Below are 21,336 nucleotides of genomic sequence, written 5' to 3' on the forward strand. Positions count from 1 at the left end.
TTAGCAATCTGCATTTTGCTTTAACGCAATTAGATGAGAGTTTTTTCCGGCACAGCTATTTCAGCTCTGATACTTTCAGATTTGTTTTTTCAGTGTAAATGGATACTGATACCGAATACGTTTGATACTACACTCCTGGAAATGGAAAAAAGAACACATTGACACCGGTGTGTTAGACCCACCATACTTGCTCCGGACACTGCGAGAGGGCTGTACAAGCAATGATCACACGCACGGCACAGCGGACACACCAGGAACCGCGGTGTTGGCCGTCGAATGGCGCCAGCTGCGCAGCATTTGTGCACCGCCGCCGTCAGTGTCAGCCAGTTTGCCGTGGCATACCGAGCTCCATCGCAGTCTTTAACACTGGTAGCATGCCGCGACAGCGTGGACGTGAACCGTATGTGCAGCTGACGGACTATGAGCGAGGGCGTATAGTGGGCATGCGGGAGGCCGGGTGGACGTACCGCCGAATTGCTCAACACGTGGGGCGTGAGGTCTCCACAGTACATCGATGTTGTCGCCAGTGGTCGGCGGAAGGTGCACGTGCCCGTCGACCTGGGACCGGACCGCAGCGACGCACGGATGCACGCCAAGACCGTAGGATCATACGCAGTCCCGTAGGGGACCGCACCGCCACTAAACAGTAAATTAGGGACACTGTTGCTCCTGGGGTATCGGCGAGGACCATTCGCAACCGTCTCCATGAAGCTGGGCTACGGTCCCGCACACCGTTAGGCCGTCTTCCGCTCACGCCCCAACATCGTGCAGCCCGCCTCCAGTGGTGTCGCGACAGGCATGAATGGAGGGACGAATGGAGACGTGTCGTCTTCAGCGATGAGAGTCGCTTCTGCCTTGGTGCCAATGATGGTCGTATGCGTGTTTGGCGCCGTGCAGGTGAGCGCCACAATCAGGACTGCATACGACCGAGGCACACAGGGCCAACACCCGGCATCATGGTGTGGGGAGCGATCTCCTACACTGGCCGTACACCTCTGGTGATCGTCGAGGGGACACTGAATAGTGCACGGTACATCCACACCGTCATCGAACCCATCGTTTTACCATTCCTAGACCGGCAAGGGAACTTGCTGTTCCAACAGGACAATGCGCGTCCGCATGTATCCCGTGCCACCCAATGTGCTCTAGAAGGTGTAAGTCAACTACCCTGGCCAGCAAGATCTCCGGATCTGTCCCCCATTGAGCATGTTTGGGACTGGATGAAGCGTCGTCTCACGCGGTCTGCACGTCCAGCACGAACGCTGGTCCAACTGAGGCGCCAGGTGGAAATGGCATGGCAAGCCGTTCCACAGGACTACATCAAGCATCTCTACGATCTTCTCCATGGGAGAATAGCAGTCTGCATTGCTGCGAAAGGTGGATGTACACTGTACTAGTGCCAACATTGTGCATGCTCTGTTGCCTGTGTCTATGTGCCTGTGGTTCTGTCAGTGTGATCATGTGATGTATCTGACCCCAGGAATGTGTCAATAAAGTTTCCCCTTCCTGGGACAATGAATTCACGGTGTTCTTATTTCAATTTCCAGGAGTGTATAATGTTTGCATATCCCGGTGTGACAACAAGAAGGAGATTCATCATTTTGAGTTTTATTAGGATTCAAACGCAACCAAACAGATCGCTAATAACAACAAATGGGATCTCTGTGCCCTTATTACACAAGAAATTTTTGTGATTTCATTGTCCCTCTGTAACGATGTATGGCGAATTTAACCGGTTGAGTGCCAATGTTCTTAGCAAAATATTTTGTTTAAACCACCGAAGCTGTTGCAGGGCAGAGACATCTAGTGCAACAGTGAGGTACTGATACGCTTGTAGCACACTGTAGCAGTCACTTTTCGCGTTCAATGCAACAGGCGGCGTGGAGATACTGCTTTGTGGCTGTAGGAGGTTGTGGCATGTAATTTGTTTTCCCTATAGTGACGATATCGAGGAGACCATTGACAGTGAAGGTAAGTAAATCTAAATTTATTGTAACGCAAATTTGATTTTATACGCTTGCTTTTAAGAGTGGTTTCGGAATGAAACCACTTAGGCAATATATAGTTTCTATACAAAAGTTATTAAATTTTAGCACCTTTTCGCTTGTCATTTAGAACTATAATTTGTTTAATGGGCGTTTAGAGATGTATCTAGGAAAAATGCGAATTTGAGTTCTATCATAGGAAATGATGAGCGGTTGAAAACTATATGTCTTAGTGATTCGAAAGTGAAACCACTACCTTAGAACAATTGACTGCTCATTTTTTGCCAATTTATTTTACATTCGTTGCTTACTATGATAACAGAGCTCGATTTTGAGAAAAATTTTGAAATTATATTCCAAAGTGAAACCATCTCCTTAACAATTGAGGGTTTACTTTTTGCCAACTTCCTCTTGCATTCGTCACCTGGTATGATAATAAAGGTTACTTTTACGAAAAGAATCAAAATTATATTTGTCTTCATACTGTTGGGTCTAAAAGGGGTAAAGTCAATATGTGTGAAATTTGGCAATGGATTGTTTTACCCTGTGTAGAAGTTTCATGTCTTGTCGGTTACAGTTATGGTGAATATGCGTTCTTAATCTTTTCTTTGTACAAACGTATCAGCAGAAAATACGATTTTGCTATGTTTGTAAGTGAACATATGTTAACATTTCTTCATGACTGTTCTGAGTTCACTGTTTCCAAATTTGTCAGCACAAATTTCGAGAACGCCTCTGAACAACCGTAATGTACATAGCTAATAATCCACGACCGCACTATTCGCAGATAGAACGTATACATCCTGCACGGTTTTTCTTCTCTTAGACGAAGGTGACGTTGTGTCATCGTGAAGGGCTTCAGCTAATAGAAACAAGTGCTGCACCAACAATGATCCGAACTATGCGTAGCACGTTGACATCAGGAAGAAAGCGACCATATCACAGCTTCTCAGAAAATAGCACCTCATGATACTTATACGGAGACTTGGATAAGCGACTGGGCTAGCTCGTATAGGCCAGCACGCAGCGGGCACGCGTGACATTTACGCGCCCCGTCGTTAGGCGTAGCGAGGCAGCGTAGCGGCGGGAAGGCGCGTAAACGACTCGCGGTAATCAGGGCGTCCCGACGCAGCGGGATAGCCACCCAGATACGAGTCTAGCTCAGACGCGTCCTGCCAGCTTACATGCTTATAATCCTTGTTTGATTCTTCATGCTCTGTGTCAACAGGCTCCGTGTGAACAGGCACGTTGCGCCATGTCCAGTGCCCGGCCACCACAGGTAATAGTGAAAAATAAAAGTAACGGAACTTGTGATGTACATACAGGCCACTATCAGCTTTACAGTTTATTCATTCTGAATAACAACACAATGCAAAAAAAAAAAATTCTGGGCAATGAATCTCAGAATTGTACCTGTCATAAGCCTGAATGATCACCTGTTGCACAGCGGACCGCAGCAAGACGTGCAGGTGGAGAGTCAGTGAGGTTCTGGAAGGTGCCGACAGGGTTGTGGAGCCATGCCGACACCAGTGCTGTGGGCAGCCAGCTGCGTTGGTTTCTCGGTTCAGGAATCGTGGCGCATAGAGCCCCACCGAGCGAGTCCCAAAGCTTCGTGATCAGGGAGTTTGGTGGCTAGGGAGTACGGTAAACTAATCCTGGGGCTCTTCGAACCACGTACGTACACTGAGAGCTGTGTGACACCTTGTATTCTCCTGCTGGTAGATATCATCGTGCCGAGGACATAAAAACCGCATGTAACGGTGGACGTTGTCCCCAAGGGTAAATGGATTCTTGTGTCGGACATTGTACCTTCCAGAATAACGAGATTACTCATGGAGTGCCACGATAACATTCTCCAGACTAGAATGCTCCCTCTCCGGTCTGGACCCTTCTGACCGACTCTTGTACATTGTTTGCTTTGAAATGTTTTACGCCATGTATGCCAACGGCCACTGTCCGGTGGAGAATACAAGACGGTTAATCAGAAAAGAGCACCTGTCGCAGCTCACAGAAGGTCAGGTTGCTGTATTAGCATGCCAATTCCAGCCTTCGTCGCGATGAACAGCAGTCAGCTTACGTGCATGAACCACGCGTCTGCCGCGGAGGCTCATGAGCAGCAAAGTTCACTGAACGGTCACTGAGTAGGCCGTTGGTTAATCAGGGCGGTCAGTTGCACGTGTTTTCTTGTGTACACATCTCTGCAGCCGCCGTTAATGCCCGTCATCTATGTCCCGTGATACATCACAGTTGATTCGGCCCTGGTTTAGGGTAGCATAATTTTTCCTCATACAGTATACTTTAATCACGGCGGCACGCGAAGGCTTTACAGAGCCGTTTCGGGAATGCTTCAACCGTTGGCCCAAACGCCAGTGATTATGCCATTTGGACGTCACTTAAATCTTTCCGATTCCGCCTTACAAAAACGACTGCACTCATCTACGCGTCCCTATGACACGTTTTATATACCCTCCACTGCTATTGCTGTGACGGTGGCCACATCAACGTGACTGCACTGTGTAGGAGGCCAGATTTTGCTTAAGTCAGAATGTGCCCAGTATTTCGCGAAATGCAGAATAGACTCGTTCAGACAATGTAATTTTTATGTGTTATGGTTTGTCGGATGGAAGGGACCATACTGCTAGGGCCATCGGTCTATATGTTAAGTGATGACCAATAAAACACTAGGAAAGATAACAAATAACGAAATTTTAGTTATTGTGCAAGTACAGCATAGTAGGGGGAATACGTGACTGTACGACTTTCAGTAGACAGATCTGCCATCTCTGACAGCAACGTCGACTGCAACCCGACTGGTTAGAGAGTCGAACCCGGCTTGGATGACAGATACTGTTAAGTCATTCCATGCTGCCGCCCTCCCCCTTCCCCTCCCTCTATGCCAGAGGTCACCACTCATAGTGGTGGCGAGTTATTCTCTCGGCAAAGACTATTAATGGGACCGACACATGGAGAAAGTGCTGCCGGCCGGAGTGGCCGTGCGGTTCTAGGCGCTGCAGTCGCAGGTTCGAATCCTGCCTTGGGCGTGGATGTGTGTGATGTCCTTAGGTTAGTTAGGTTTAATTAGTTCTAAGTTCTAGGCGACTGATGACCGCAGAAGTTAAGTCGCATAGTGCTCAGAGCCATTTGAACCATTTTTTAGAAAGTGCTCATCAAGGCAACAGTCGATCACCCTCTCTATCGAGGTAGGTCAGGACAGCATCGGCAACATGCAGTCCTCAGGTATGCCGGCCGGGGTGGCCGAGCTGTTCTAGGCGCTACACAATCTGGAACCACTCGACCGCTCCGGTCGCAGGTTCGAATCCTGCCTCGGGCATGGATGTGTGTGATGTCCTTAGGTTAGTTAGATTTAAGTAATTCTAAGTTCTAGAGGACTGATGACCTCAGAAGTTAAGTCACATAGTGCTCAGAGCCATTTGAGCCAGTCCTCAGGTATTTTGTTGAAAGATAGCACCACAGACACTTCGAAGATGGAGCTCAGTCACTGACCTTAACACGTCAGAATTATCGTGGTGTACACAGAATCTAGATTCCTATCAAAAGGCGATTTGTCTAGTATTATCGGTGGGCGGACCACCATCGGCGTGCCTCTCCCTGTTGCCGTGTCGACGGGAAGTCGCAACAATCGTCACCATGGCGGCGGGCCATTGTGCTCGTGACGTCACCTCACTGTCCTGGGGGTATTCGACTTGCTGCACGCAGGCCCATTTCCTGACTCAAGCTGAATGATGTGGCTGCAGTTCATCATTCCGCGATGCTACATGACTACTCTGCAATTCACATTTAAGTGCTTGGCAGAGGGTTCATTGAACCACAATCATACTATCTCTCTACTATTCCATTCCGGAACAGAGAGCGGGAACAACGAACACCTAAACCTTTCTGTTCGAGCTCTGATTTCTCTTATTTTATTTTGATGATCTTTCCTACCTATGTAGGTTGGGCTCAACAAAATATTTTCGAATTCGGAAGAGAAAGTTGGTGACTGAAATTTCGTAAAAAGGTCTCGCCGCGACGAAAAACGTCTATGCTGTAATGACTTCCATCCCAACTCGTGTATCATATCTGCCACACTCTCTCCCCTATAACGCGATAATACAAAACGAGCTGCCCTTTTTTGCACTCTTTCGATGTCCTCCGTCAATCCCACCTGGTAAGGATCCCACACCGCGCAGCAATATTCTAACAGAGGACGAACGAGTGTAGTGTAAGCTGTCTCTATAGTGGACTTGTTGCATCTTCTAAGTGTCCTGCCAATGAAACGCAACCTTTGGCTCGCCTTCCCGACAATATTATCTATGTGGTCCTTCCAACTGAAGTTGTTCGTAATTTTAACACCCAGGTACTTAGTTGAATTGACAGCCTTGAGAATTGTACTATTTATCGAGTAATCGAATTCCAACGGATTTCTTTTGGAACTCATGTGGATCATCTCACACTTTTCGTTATTTAGCGTCAACTGCCACCTGACACACCATACAGCAATCTTTTCTAAATCGCTTTGCAACTGATACTGGTCTTCGGATGACCTTACTAGACGGATGCTGCTGCTCATGTAGGTTGGGCTCCCACGATTGTCACACGAGTGTTGAATCGATGGGTCCAATAAGGCCACGCGATGTTTGAAACCGATTTTCCGCAGCAGCCGAGGATCCACGACATGATCAGTTCCACCAAGGACGCAGTCAACAAATTAAATACTGCAGAAGTATATGAACTACGTTGTGAGTGCGGAGCCGTCTATATAGGTGATACAGGATGCCAGTCAGCACGCATGTAACTGAACATGGACGCGTTGTGCGATTAGCACAGCACAGTAAATCGGCGATGGTGGAACACTGTCGTGACTGTGGACAGCTTATCATGTTCCAGGAAGCTTGTTTGCCGGTGAAAGGCTCGTGGACACGCAAACGCAAAGTACGAGAGGTGACTGAAATTATTAAGCAGCGTGACAACGTCAATAGAGGGGACGGCTACAAACTTCTGGCGTCCTGGCTGCCGGCTACCCCTGTCCAAAGGGCCGCGTGCAGTCGCGGGGTAGAAACCTCACCGAGCACTGACACGACTGCATTAATAAACAGCTATAGGGGAACTGCCAGTGCATCACCGCTCACACCAGGAAGAAAACATGCACACCAGGAACCAAGCGTTGATTTGCAAACTTTCGCCAATAGCTGACAAGCCAGATAGTCCACGAACGGCTTCTTTCCTATCCTCTCCTATTTGTCATGCCTAGCCTGGTAATTCTAGGGCCTATGAAGTTTCACAGATATGGCATACTGACACAAATCTTCTGCAATAAGTAATGGCTCCTTTCCTCCTCCAAAACCGTTATTACCCTCAGGAAGGCAGAGTAATACGGTCAAAACGTAGGATTTACATAATTAAAGTATTTTATACAATGACGCGCAATTAAAGTATTTTATACAATGACGCGCAACAACACCCAGAAGAAATTTAATCATAATGATTCAGCAACTATAAAATGAAGGAAAAAAGAAGGGCAAGCGCGTGTTTCAAACTATACTTACATGACAATCTTTTGGGTTACGATAAGAAAATTCGATGCATTAAAAATGACAGGTAAACGATTTTGTACAACTGTTATAAATCCTTGGGAAAACGATGTTTATGTGCTGTGAGTCGATTACGGCGATGTAGTATAAAAAGGTTAGTATTCCTTTTTGAGATCTTGAAGTTAACACTATAAATGGATAAATACATACAAGGTGAATCGTCTGAAATTTGCACCGCAAATGTTGCGAAAATGGAAAACACTTTTGATGCGTGGTTTTCACAGATTCACAGATTGTCAAGGTTCAAAAATGGTTCAAATGGCTCTGAGCACTATGGGACTTAACATCTGAGGTCAGCAGTCCCCTAGAACGTAGAACTACTTAAACCTAACTGACCAAAGGACATCACACACATCCATGCCCGAGGCAGGATTCGAACCTGCGACCGTAGCGGTCTCGCGGTTCCAGACTGTAGCGCCTAGATCTGCTCGGCCACTCCGGCCGGCCATAGTCAAGAGCTCGTATTGTTAGCCAATCAAAAGATTGTAATAATACTTAAAAAGTGTATTTTTTATGCAAACATATATTTTTTAAATGGAGCGATGCCTATTGACTTTAACAGACTAAAGGTACGGCAAATTAGAATGTCAGTGGTATTTTCTGCAGGATTCTAGTGCGAGTCGTTTACGAGATATCGTATTTTGAAAAGTTCCCACACCAACACTTGTACAATACACACACTAAAGAACAACATACACTACGTGATCAAAACTATGCGGACATCTGGCTGAAAATGACATAAAAGTTCGTGGCGCCCTCCATCGGTAATGCTGGAATTCAATATGGTGTTGGCCCACCCTTAGCCTTGATGAAAGCTTCCACTCTCGCAGGCATACCTTCAATCAGATGCTGGAAGGTTTCATGGCGAATGGCAGCTCATTCTTCGCGGAGTGCTGCACTGAGGAGAGGTATCGATGTTGGTCAGTGGAGCCTGGCATGAAACTGGCGTTCCCAAACATCCCAAAGGCGTTCTATAGGATTCAGGTCAGGACTCTGTGCAGGCCAGTCCATTACAGGGAAGTTATTGTCGTGTAACCACTCCGCCATAGGCCGTGCATTATAAACAGGTGCTCGATCATGTTGAAAGATCTCCGAATTGCTCTTCAGCAGTGGGAAGTAAGAAGGTGCTTAAAACATCAATGTAGGCCTGTGCTGTGGTAGTGCCACGCAAAACAACAAGGTGTTCAAGTTCCCTCCGTGAAAAACAAGACCACACCATAACACCACCGCCTCTGAATTTTACTACTGGCGCTACACACGCTGGAAGATGACGTTCACCGGGCATTCGCCCTACTCACACCGTGCCATCACATCACCTCATTCTGTACCGTGATTCGTCACTCCACACAACGTTTTCTGACTTTTCAATCGTCCAATGTTTACTCTCCTTATACCAAGCGAGCGTTGTTTGGCATTTACTGGCGTGATGTATGTCCTATGAGCAGCCACTCGACCATGAAATGCACGTTTTCTCACCTCCCGCCTAACTGTCAGAGTACTTGCAGTGGATCCTGATGCAGTTTGTAATTACTGTGTGATGGTCTGGATAGATGTCTGCCTATAACACATTACGACCCTCTTCTACTGTCGGCGGTCTCTTTCAGTCAATAGACGAGGTCGGCCTGTACGCTTTTCTGCTGTACGTGCCCCTTCATGTTTCCACTTCATTATCACATCGGAAACACAGTGGACCTAGGGTTGTTTAGGAGTGTGGAAATCTCGCGTGCAGACGTACGCAAGTGACGCCAAATGACCTGACCACATTCTAAGTCCGTGAGTTTCGCGGAGCATCTCATTCTGTTTTCTCACGTGACTAATGATGTCGCTGATGTGGAGTACCTGGCAGTAGGTGGCAGCACAATGCACCTAATATGAAAAACGTATTTTTTTTTTTGGGGGGGGGGGGGGGAGTCGAATACTCCTGATCACATAGTGTAAGTGCATACACCAGTTATGTTCATTCTGACAAGTATCAAGACAATTGACCATCACAGGCAGCGGCAATACACACTTCCTCTCGGGCATGGAACAACTACGGCACATTTGCTTGCATTTCAGCGGAGATGTCTGAGCAGACAGCAGTAATAAGTCGCTGCATATCATCAGATGTAGTTGCTAGGTGCCTTGTAGACAATGTCTTTCAGCTTCACCTACTGAAAAGTGTCTGCAGGCATCAAATCAGGGGAACGGATCGGGCAAGGCACAGGACCTGTGCGTCCAGTCCAACGATTTGGAAAAAATTCGTGAACACATGCTGTAGTATTTCGTGCACTATCGGCTGGACAGCCATCATGTTGGTATCACAGGTTCCTCCGAATCTGCAGGGGAACGTCTTCTAGCATGCATGGAAAATTGTTAGGAGGTTGAAATACTTGTGCGCGTTCCGTGTTGCATCTATGAGAGACTATCCCACATCACGCATTTACACAGCATGGAACAGACGTTGACGTTCCAATCGACGAAGCCAAAGGGGATTGTCAGCAGACTAACAGTGCATGTTTCGGTGGTTAACCTGGCTATGATTCGTAAATCTGGCTTCATCACTGAACAAGATACATGACACATCTGGAGTATTCCGTCATAATGCCGATGTAAAGAGTTAACAGGATTCTCATAATCGTTTCCATGCAGCTCTTGATACATAGAGATGTAATAGGGATGGAACCTACGTCGACGGAGTGTCCGTAGGACCCTTGCCTGACTTATTCTACTTCCGCGTCCAATTGCGCGGGAGTTAAGGTGTGATCATCTGCAACAGCAACAAGAACATTAATTTCCCCCTCTTCTGTCGTCACTTGTTTCCTGCTATTACGTTGTCTAGGCGTTACACTGCCACTTTCATGCAACTGATTGAGAGATTGATAAAAAATTGCCGAGGCGGATGACGTCTATTGGGATATCTTGTCGCACACACTGTGCAAGAATGAATGCTTTTTCATTACACTCTCCATACACCATGAGCATGTCGACTTTTTCTCCATGGGAAAAATCCCATTATCCACTCGCGAACTACTGCTTCGACTGTCACACACTAACTGACTACCAAGTCGCAAAGCACTCAAGGAACACAAAAGTACACTTTAAGCTGACATAACAACATCGTTTCAAGATATTACAGAGGTTGAATGGCACAAACAAATGTCGGTGTGGAAAGTTTCCAAAATATGATGTCTCGTAAACGACTCGCCCTTGAATCTGCAACACCACTGACATTCTGATTTATAGCACTTTTAGTTTGTTAATGTCAGCTGGCATTGTTCCATTTAAAAAGTGTATGTTTGCTCAAAAATATACTTCCTACGTATTATTACAGTTTGTTGATTGGCGAACAATACGAAACCCTGACTACCAATCCATCAATACCACTTTCCATTTCCGCAATATTTGCAGTGCAAGTTTTGAGTGTTCCGTCGTGTATAATGCCCAGATAATTCTAATGTTAAAAATAAGGGTAGGGCATTATATCTGACACGAAAAATTTTCCATTTTTCCTGATGTATTATCTAGCATTTGTTCGGTAACAGATTTTTGTACCAGTTATTTTAAAGCGTCACACACCATCTGAAAAAGCGCCTATGTAGATGAAACTTCCTGGCAGATTAAAACTGTGTGCCGGACCGAGAAACGAACTCGGGACCTTTGCCTTTCGCGGGCAAGTGATCTACCATCTGAGCTACACAAGCACGACTCACACTCCGTCCTCACGGCTCCACTTCTGACAGTACCTCGTATCCCACCTTCCAAACTTTACAGAAACTCTCCTGCGAACCTTGCAGAACTAGCACTCCTAAAAGAAAGGTTATTGCGGAGACATGGCTTAGCCACAGTCTATGGGATGTTTCCAGAACGAGATTTTCACTCTGCAGCGGAGTGTGCGCTGATATGAAATTACCTGCCAGATTAAAAATGTGTGCCGGAGCGAGACTCGAACTGGGGACCTTTGCTTTTCGCGGGCAATGGTAGAGCACTTGCCCGCGAAAGGCAAAGGTCCCGAATTCGAGTCTCAGTCCGGCACACATTTTTAATCTGCCAGGAAATTTCTTATCAGCGCACACTCCGCTGCAGAGTGAAAATCTCATTCTGGTGCCTATGTAGATCTTAGTTATGCGTTTTGGCTTATTTTCTTTAATAATATTTGTATCTTTATTTGGCTTTAGTACTTTGTATATATACAACATATTTAGAAAAGTGCGTGAGACAACAGATACTGTATTTTCTTATACATCATAGGAATGTGGGAATCGGTTCGGTCAAAAATATACCTCATTGTAAGGCATTATTCTTGGTAGAGTTTTGGCTCAGTTAAAGTAAATTTGTAAAGCACCGTTGGGTGGGGTACACTAAACAATAAGTTCATCTGTCGAACTGGGAAATATTTCTTCTCGATTTTTGATGTACACTGAAACAGCAACATTAAGGTGGCATCATTTTTAATAGTTTGCTAATGGTTCAGAGCTGAAAGAGCACTTTGGAGCTCATGAATATGGACCTCCACATGTCATCAGCTTATGGGGAAAGAAAGTCTAAACTTCTCGTTGCAGGTTTTTTCAGCCGCCTTTCTACGACGTTTTTCCGGGTTACATCCATTTGGGGCGAAAGAGCTACGGCTTCAAAGTTCCATGCTAACATGCTTAATCAACATTTCCAGGTTGCACGAACTCGGACAAAAACTGCGATGGTTCTTCAGCCAAGTTTCACCACTTACCTGCTCCGACCTTCTCCAGCAGAATAAGAGCTTTGTTTCTAATGATAGTGATACTGACGATTTGTTGATTCTGTACATTCCCTCCGGTATTAGGACATACATACGAATATACGACGGAAAGGTGAAAAGTTCTCCGGCTGGAATAGAGACTTCGTTGATTCAAGGAATTTTATTTTCGTTACGTTGTTACTTGTTGTGCAACAACATAAGTCAAGTGCAATTTAGTTTGAATCATAGTTTCTTTATGTGATTCTTTAAAGGTGTCGTGCTGAGTATCTTCCATTCAAATAGTTAGATTGGCCTAACATGCCGGCATAAATGTTTGCGTTCAACGCCTCTTCACTGATGTAAATTCGTTCAAAGTTTGTGAAGAGAAATACAGATCATGCTTTCAAGAAATGAGCTGAAAAGTTGAATTCAAGTGTAGCGGTTCTCCTCTTGAAGATTAGTTGTGTAATGAACTTCGCAAAACTGAAACCACGGTATTCGATGATTGGCATTTAAACTACCCTGAGAAAATTTCATGTAATAATGATGTCCCTTAAATCCGATGTCAAATAAAGAAGTTTCCAAACAAATGTCTCAGCAATATTTGTGCAGTTTTAAAAATAATGAAACTGGCAAATAACTTTACTCGTCGATGTGCAAAAAATGTTCAAATGTGTGTGGAATCTTATGGGACTTAACGGCTAAGGCCATCAGTCCCTAAGCTCACACACTACTTAACCTAAATTATCCTAAGGACAAACACACACATCAATGCCCGAAGGAGGACTCGAACCTCCGCCGGGATCAACCGCACAGTGCATGACTGCAACTCCTAAGACCGCTCGGCTAATCCCGCGCGGCGTCGATGTGCACCTCTGGGCGAAACGTAGTTCCAACAAGGCAGACAAAAAAAAAAAAGGGCAAGTCGGTCGACTGAAAATTTATGGCCACTGCTCTCTGGTATGCAGAATGATTATGTTTGTTAATTATTTCGGGTAGGTATGCGTTACACTAGTCTTCTGGCCCAATCTATTCTAATTTCAGTCTGGATCGCACCTTTAACTAACTTAATTCCAGTCATAAAGCATGGCTCGTCAGACATTCATCATCAGATACTAATTATACGCCGAAATATGTTATGTACCAGATTTTAAATAACTTAAAATTGCGATCCTGAAATAAACTGGTGTAAAGAATACGAACATATCGCAAATATACATGTGGAAATTATTTCCTTCGTTGACGAAACTTCCCGACCCACTGATGAAAAAACGAGTTACAGGTTGCCGCGATGGACGAAGAAAGAATGTATAATTTTTTATCTGGCCAATGCACTTACTCAGAAATGACTTTTGGCAGTGGAAACTCTGAAACAATTAAAGTAAGAATTGGTGAATTATTTTCCAGTTAATGAGCTTTGTTTCCGTCCTACCATCAAGACTGAAGTTTTCCGAGGTTTCCTTAAATCATTTAAGTCAAATGCCGACAGTAGTTTTCTAAAGGACGGCTCATGTTTGCTCCCCAGTCCTTCCTATAACCCAGTAGTGACCCATCTTGTCGACGAATCGGCCTCAAACCCTGATCTGCCTTCCTTCAGTAGATTGGACACCTTGTGGATCCACACATTCCCGCGTTTAAAGACAGTTGTGGTTTTAAAAGTTATGGGATTGCATTATGGTGCCCATGGATTGGTATTGTAAAGACAATCCAGAATCATACTAACAAAGAGGGAATTTACTCAATGTGCACTGGCAAAAGGGAATACTTCGAAATATAATCATGTTTTGGACACAAACCAACACAGACATTCAATACAAGGGCGAGACGTTTTCACCTTGTGTCCGAGTGCACAAACCTCAGTGAAAAAGCGAGGTAACCAAGGTCCCCCCCCTCCCCCCCCCCTGTGATCACCATCAAAAGTAACTACCCTGAAGACGTCTCTGTGGTGCATTAACGTTAATTGCCGGTCAGCAAACCGTCGTCAGCAAAAGAGTGCATTTGACCACAGCTAACTCTGTGTATTTCAATGGAAGAATCCCTCGAGGTGCTCTAAATGGTTCAAATATCTCTGAGCATGGGACTTAACATCTGAGGTTATCAGCCCCCTAGAACGTAGACCTACTTAAACCCAGCTAACGTAAGGACATCACACACATCCATGCCCGAGGCAGGATTCGAAGCTGCGACCGTAGCGGTCGCGCGGTTCCAGACTGAAGAGCCTAGAACCGCTCGGCCACACCGGTCGGCCCTCCAGGTGAAAAGATTTTAACAGAGATATAAATTTGCATACGGCTGCCTATATACATAAGTAACGACAATTGACGATGAGTTACAGCACTGTCGCATGTTCTCACTTTTGTTTCTTCAAGAAGCAGTAGTGTGTTTATATCTTGGTACTAATCCGGTCTTTTACGTTTGGCGAAGTAGAAAACAAAATAACAACACAAAACTTCCCGGACGTACGAGATAGACATACTTCTCAAATTGGTTGGTGCATATGCATCAGTTCTTGAAAGTAAAAGAACTGATTGCTACAATACAAAAGGAGAAGAAGTGTGCAGTGCCTCGTTCCGGTCATTATTTTTTTAACTTTTTTCTGTTCCGTTCTCATATGGATGTCATTTAAATATAAAATTCATCAAATATATGCTAATGAACACATTTATTTGTCATTTTAAAGAAAACGACCGTCTTCTTATTCCTGACTATATATTATTATTATTAACTCCTTTAACTCCTTATGTGGAGCAGGGGCTGCAACAAAGGATCGCTAACTTGTTCTCTCTTCTGCTAGTATCTTCATTTCTTCCCATCCTATTCCTTGCTGATGGCCTTCTGCTTCAACTGACCGTCTCCATGTCATTTTGGGCCTGCCTCGTCTCCGTCTCCTGTCAAGTGCTTCGCTCGCAATATGTTCATTTGGTCTTCTAAGAGCATATACTTCACCATCTCCACTTCTTGCTTCTGATTTACAGCTCAATTGGCTTCTTGTTTGTTCTTTCCCAAAGAGTTTCGTTAGAGAAGACATTTGGCACCGCATTCCCAGGATGTTCCTCAGGCATCTGTTGTTGAATGTCTGCAGCTTGTGGATTAACTGTTTTGTCACTTTCTATGTATCACATCCATAAAGTAGCACAGATTTTACATTACTTTCAAATATCCGCAATTTGGTCCTCAGTGATATTTCCTTCGATCTCCAGATAGAGTTCAGAGTTGTAAAAGCTCCTCTTGCTTTGTTGATGCGGCTGTTAATGTCCTCCGTTGCACCTTACTATACAATGCATACAAATTCTTAATTCCCGATCTTTTATAAATGATTGTTAATCAAGACTGTATAGTTAAAAAACTAAAAATTAAATTATTTTTATTTTTGTTGTATTTTATGCTTCACCTAAACTTTCATAAAACGCGGTACCATAGAGCCATACTGCTTGTCCGAAAAGACCTACTAATTTTTGCATATTAAACATGGTCGGGTAACTTAGGAGTCGATTTTCTCGTTAATTTTTGAGAGTTCCATCGAATTGCTTTGGGAGAGATATTTTGAGTTTTGAACTTCATGTACAATAACCATTAAAAACCACAAAGTCCGATTATAATGTGGTCCTCTTCTTGGAGAAAAACAGGCAATGTGGTCACATGTAGAGATACAATTTAATTCTACTCCTGGTAGGTTTGATTCACACATTAATTCATTTTCTGTGTTCATATTACGCACAGTGTACAGTACACGATGCCTTGAGTCCGTATCAGTACACCGAAACGTGCCGCCATCTTAATACCGTACGTTTATAAAACCCTAGTCACCTCGCGAAAATTGGGCGTAAGCCACGACCAAATTTAATTGCGATCAGCTCCATCGTTTATCTTTAACAGAGGTTGGTGCACCAGATTTTTGCGTTGAGCAGTATTAAATGCAGACTTTACTGCAGTTAACTTTTTATCGAGGTTGGTGCACCCGGACGTTGGTCTCGTAAATCTAAGTCACGCCTTCTTCTGCACATGAGGCGGTTTTCTATTCGATAGTACAAATTGTTTAACTGAAACGAGGCACCATCTTTCAATACTTTTTACTAAATGAATATTGTTGAAAAGCAGTATTAGTTTGAGATGGGTAGCCGGCCAGGGTCGCCGAGCGGTTCTAGGCGCCACAGTCTGGAACCGCGACACCGCTACGGTCTTAAGTTCGAATCCTGCCTCGGGCATGGATTCGCTTTAAATCGGTTCTAAGAAGTTCCTTCACTTGACGGTACCCGATGTTAACCTGTGTTCTTCCTTACACTTCCTTATACTTTAATTACTTCCTTTTATCCAAAACAATACACATACTTATTACATTTTATACAATAATTACACATCCTACCTATTTAATAGAAGCTCAAAACTTTATACCTACCTTCACATTACGTGCCGTGCCGTACGCTTTTTACTATTTAACTGTGTTAACGGCCTTATTCGGAAGTACATGTGAGATAATATTACTTTGTCTTAGTAACTAGTCTATGTTCTTTGCTCCGCTCATATGTTGTTCATATAACTGACGCTTCAGCCACCATGTGTTTAGCGCGTCACCTTCTATGCATATTCTGCTACGCGCCTGGCCATTCCCCAAAAATTTTAACGGGCCTGAACCTATTGCCACTTAAATTACTTGCCGTTGTTGTTAACGTCTTACGTCACACGGGAATAAAGCAATCTTGGCAATGTTGTGAGAACAGGTTGAAGGTAATCAAATGGTTCAAGTGGCTCTAAGCACTATGGGACTTAACATCTGAGGTCATTAGTCCCCTAGAGTTAGAACTACTTGAACCTAACTAACCTAAGGACATCACGCACATCCACGCCCGAGGCAGGATTCAAACCTGCGACCGCAGCAGCAGCGCGGTTCCGTACTGAAGCGCCCAGAACCGCTCGGCCACAAAGGCTCGATGGAGGTAAACAGAAACGAAAAGGGTTCTATACTGGAAACTATTGCTTGTAGAAAGAGGGAAAATAAAAATATTGCTGATAGAACAAAAGTGATTGGGGGGGAGGGGGGGGAGAGGGGCTTTCAATTGAACGCGATGTAAGAGCAGTCTTGGTGGCGGCAGCTGACTTACCGAGAGGAGAACGGCCAGTAGCGATGGCCAGAGGCTGCTGGGAAGACGCTGCATGTCGCGAAGGAGTCGGGAGCCAACTGGCGGCGACGGCGGAGGCGGCAGGAAGGGTGGTCACGGCCCGCCACGCAGGCTTGCGCGCGAGTCCTGTTACCCGGGCGGGCAACAGCTGGGTAGCACTCGTACCGGGCGCGTGCCGTCCGCTCCACTTGCCCGCGCCTGCAGGCAGGCCTCTGGCCCATCCGAGCGCGGCACCACCTCACTGGCTTACCTGTTGTCTTACTTGCACACTCCGCTGCCGCCTAAACGGGATTTATATTGTTGCAGGTGTGCGCTCCAAGACAGTCGGCCGGCCGGAGTGGTCGAGCGGTCCTATGCGCTGCAGTCTGGAATCGAGCATGCATGTGTGTGATGTTCTTAGGTTAGTTAGGTTTAAGTAGTTCTAAGTTCTAGGGGACTGATGACCTCAGAAGTGAAGTCCCATAGTGGTCAGAGCCATTTGAACCATTTGAGCCAAGACTGTCACGCTGTTAGGCCCATATTATGTTACAGCTTTGACCCCAAAGGGTAACTTTGTCGTTCAAGTACCAAGGTACTTTTTTATTATCAGTCTATTGATTGACTCGCCTCGATAGCCACGCTCGTTAAGCCGTCAGAACAAGGGGCAAGGTAGCAAATGTCGAGCACGCAGACGGGATATCCAGTCACGAGACACAGTGCCGTCGGCAATGGGACGATCTGGTTAACGTGATTTTGCGCTCTCCAGCGACATTTGTCGGCTTTATTTGGCTCGCAAACCATACAGTTTGTTCACGAAAATTGACGCACATAAAATTCGTAACATAACTTTATTAAATCCCATATTTCATCTCTTGTCCATATGTTAGTCACGTTGTTCTGTCTGTGGTATGCATAAACAATAACTTCAATATCCACAAACATGTAATAAGACATCAACTTCTAAAAGTTGAGCAAATAAATGAAAGTCACTCCTGGTGGAGATGTACTTCCTTTTACATAACATCATAGCACTCCGTCCTCAGGCCACAAGTGGCACGTCGGAACCTTCCGACCGCCGTGTCATCCTCAGCTGAGGATGCGGATAGGAGGGGCATGTGTTCAGCACACCGCTCTCCCGGTCGTTATGATGGTTTTCTTTGACCGGAGCCGCTACTATTCGGTTGAGTAGCTCCTCAATTGGCATCACGAGGCTGAGTGCACCCCGGAAAATGGCAACAGCGCATGGCTGACTGGATGGTCACCCATAGAAGTGCCGGCCACGCCCGACAGCGCTTAACTTCAGTGATCTCACGGGAACCGGTGTATCCACTGCGGTAAGGCCGTTGCCACATAACATGAAATATTACAGAAATTGTTTCTATTAATTTCGTAACAAAGTCCCACAACTTCGTAGAAAAAGTGAAAGTGATAAGACAAAAGTCCATACAGTTGGGCCTAAATGCTCTACCGACCTTCCCTCTGTTCTGCGACATGGTGCCTTTAGCAATTACTCTAAGCTGTAGCTTAGTGATAAGTGGCTTTGTATTTAATATTACTGCTTTTTATAGGCTTTAATTCCCAAATGTTAGTAATTTACATTTAATTATAACAAATCCTAACAAGAACTAAAGGTTTTTCACGAATCTTCAGTGCCTTAAAACAGCTTACTCTGATAACACGCGATTTATAAAGCAAAAATGAATACACTGTGGGCAAAAATTAAAGCAACGAACCTCTATTTCCCCGTCCTGTGTCTAATTCCCAGTACAATCATACAAACTGTCAATAGTGTCCGGAAGATGGAATTCCAATTAACGGGCAACCATGGAAACGATGACGTCATGCACCTATCAAATGGGTAGAGTTTGGCTGGCAGTCCGACATTCACAGTCGCTGTGTTTTTCCTACCAGACCCTCTGCGGTGGAGGAACGCAGAAAGAATGGAAACAGGACAGCCGCAAACTAATACGACCCAATAGCTTAATGTGAATTGTTCTATGTGCCTCGGATGTGGCGACAGTTTATAGAGACCGAAGCTGTATTCCTGAGACCAGGACAGCGCCGACCACGTGTGATATCAGAAAGAGAGGACCGTTGTTTGGCTCTAAGGGCATGACGATACCGCCTTAGTACTGCACGGCTACTGCCATTTGACCTTGCAGCATCCACTGTACGTGTTTTATCGAGGCAAGCCTTCGCTTCGGGAGAGCGGCCTGTTTTGTCACAGGCCCTTCTGTATGTGCAACTCTGAGGCGTCTTGCAGAAGGGAACGTCTATAATCGAGTCGTCCAACATGCGACCTGAACGGTCGAACAGTAGGTCAATGTTGTTTTCACAGATGAGTCAAGATGTGGTCTGGCGAGAGATCCTTGACGGATTCGCATCTGGAGGGAACGTGGATCATGGTTTCAGGGCCATAATATTGTGGAAAATCCCTAATGCTGTGAGGAGAGATTATGTTGACCACTCGAATACTTCTTCATGGAAACTGTATGGGTGAATCGATAGGATTTAACTGCTGTCAGGTAACGTGACGAAACCTTGGGACTTCAAGTATGGTTGTTACGAGGTGCTTTAGGAACAGACTTCGTATTGATGGACGATAATGTTCGCCTCCACACAGCACAGGTGCTTGAAGTTTTCTTGGAAAAGGAAGATACTGTACACAGCGTCGCCTGCTCACTCCCCCGATCTGAATCCCTTAGAGCACGTTTCGAATGCGCTAAGGACACGAGTTGCATCACGTCAGCTTTCACCAACCACTCATGAGGACTTGAGAGTAGCTCTGCAAGAAGAATGGGCGTTATTGCCTCAACACGAGACTGATGACATCGTTCACAGCATTCCCCGTCGCTGTCAGTTCCGTATGGCTGCCAGAGGTGGTCACACCCCATACTGAGCACAATAACCAGTTGTCAGAATGTGAGTGCAAATCCGTAAGTTGTAAAAAATGGAGAATTTTTTCTACCATTATACATGTAGCAGTTGTTTAGGTTTTTTTTATATTTCCCACTTTACTATCACCTGCTTATACTGTTTTTTGGCAAAATAAACGCAACCTTGCTAAACTTCCGTTTCTTGCATTAATTTTGGACACCGGTGTATATACGAAAATTCTTTGGCCACCAACATGACGCCGCTTGGTATAGAGCGCATTTCCACGGCTCGGGCGGCTCCCCCCGTTGGAGGGTCAAGCCCTTCCTCGGGTATTGGTGTGTGTGTTGTCCTTCGCGTACTTTAGTTTAAGTTAGATTAAGTGGTGTGTAAGCCTAAGGATCGATGACCTCAGCAGTTTGATCCCACAGGAATTTACCATCACCATCAATATGACGTTTCTGTTGTTTTATTGCAACAACTGGTACCAGCAACGATTTGTTCTTGAGACATTCAATGTACTGGAGCTTAAGAAATTGTATATATTCAATGAGTATGAGAAATAACATATCCTGCTGAATATTGGCTTCTGCTGAACATGATAAATAAAATATGCCGCCTTGCTTACTGCGGGCCTCGGCCTTTCTGCTTTTGTCGTAGGGAGAATTCTTGCTTCCCATTGGTTATACTTCACGTGATACTTCTCCCAAATATCGCAGAGTTTACTACGTGTTTCACGTGACGAAATGGTTTCTCCACGTGAAATATGACAAGTGACGTCACAAAACTCGTAGGCCGCGACGTCAGTGTCAGCTGACTCGTTCCGCGCGCCGACGGCTACAGCCTGCCGCTTCCGGGACGCGGGTGGGCGCGCTGACCCCGGATCCAATCCGTCCGGCTGATTAACGACGAGCACCGATATAGTGGCCAGCCTGTTTAGGTAGTTTCCCACATCCTGGTAGATGAACACGGAGCTAGTATCCATCTTCAGCCTCAGTCACACGATTATCAAGTATGCCAAAAACGTTAAGGGGCAACACTAGAAGCAGACTGTTGGGATACACAAATTCCGTCCCGCGGAGAGGGCCCATGGAAGT

At 45.3% G+C, this 21,336-nt stretch overlaps 1 protein-coding gene across 1 annotated transcript in view; it reads right to left on the reverse strand.

Annotated features, from left to right (window-relative positions):
• LOC126354224 (uncharacterized) overlaps nt 1–17,441 on the reverse strand; it is a 280,875-nt gene extending 263,434 nt beyond the window's left edge. Inside the window, exon 1 of the mRNA XM_050003708.1 lies at nt 17,369–17,441. Within this exon, the coding sequence (XP_049859665.1) occupies nt 17,369–17,422 (54 nt within the window). The 5' untranslated portion in view covers nt 17,423–17,441. The remainder of the gene's footprint in view (nt 1–17,368) is intronic.
• Between the last annotated feature and the right edge of the window lie 3,895 nt (nt 17,442–21,336).

This window comes from Schistocerca gregaria, chromosome 3, assembly GCF_023897955.1.
Source record: "Schistocerca gregaria isolate iqSchGreg1 chromosome 3, iqSchGreg1.2, whole genome shotgun sequence".
NCBI classification, from domain to species: domain Eukaryota; kingdom Metazoa; phylum Arthropoda; class Insecta; order Orthoptera; family Acrididae; genus Schistocerca; species Schistocerca gregaria.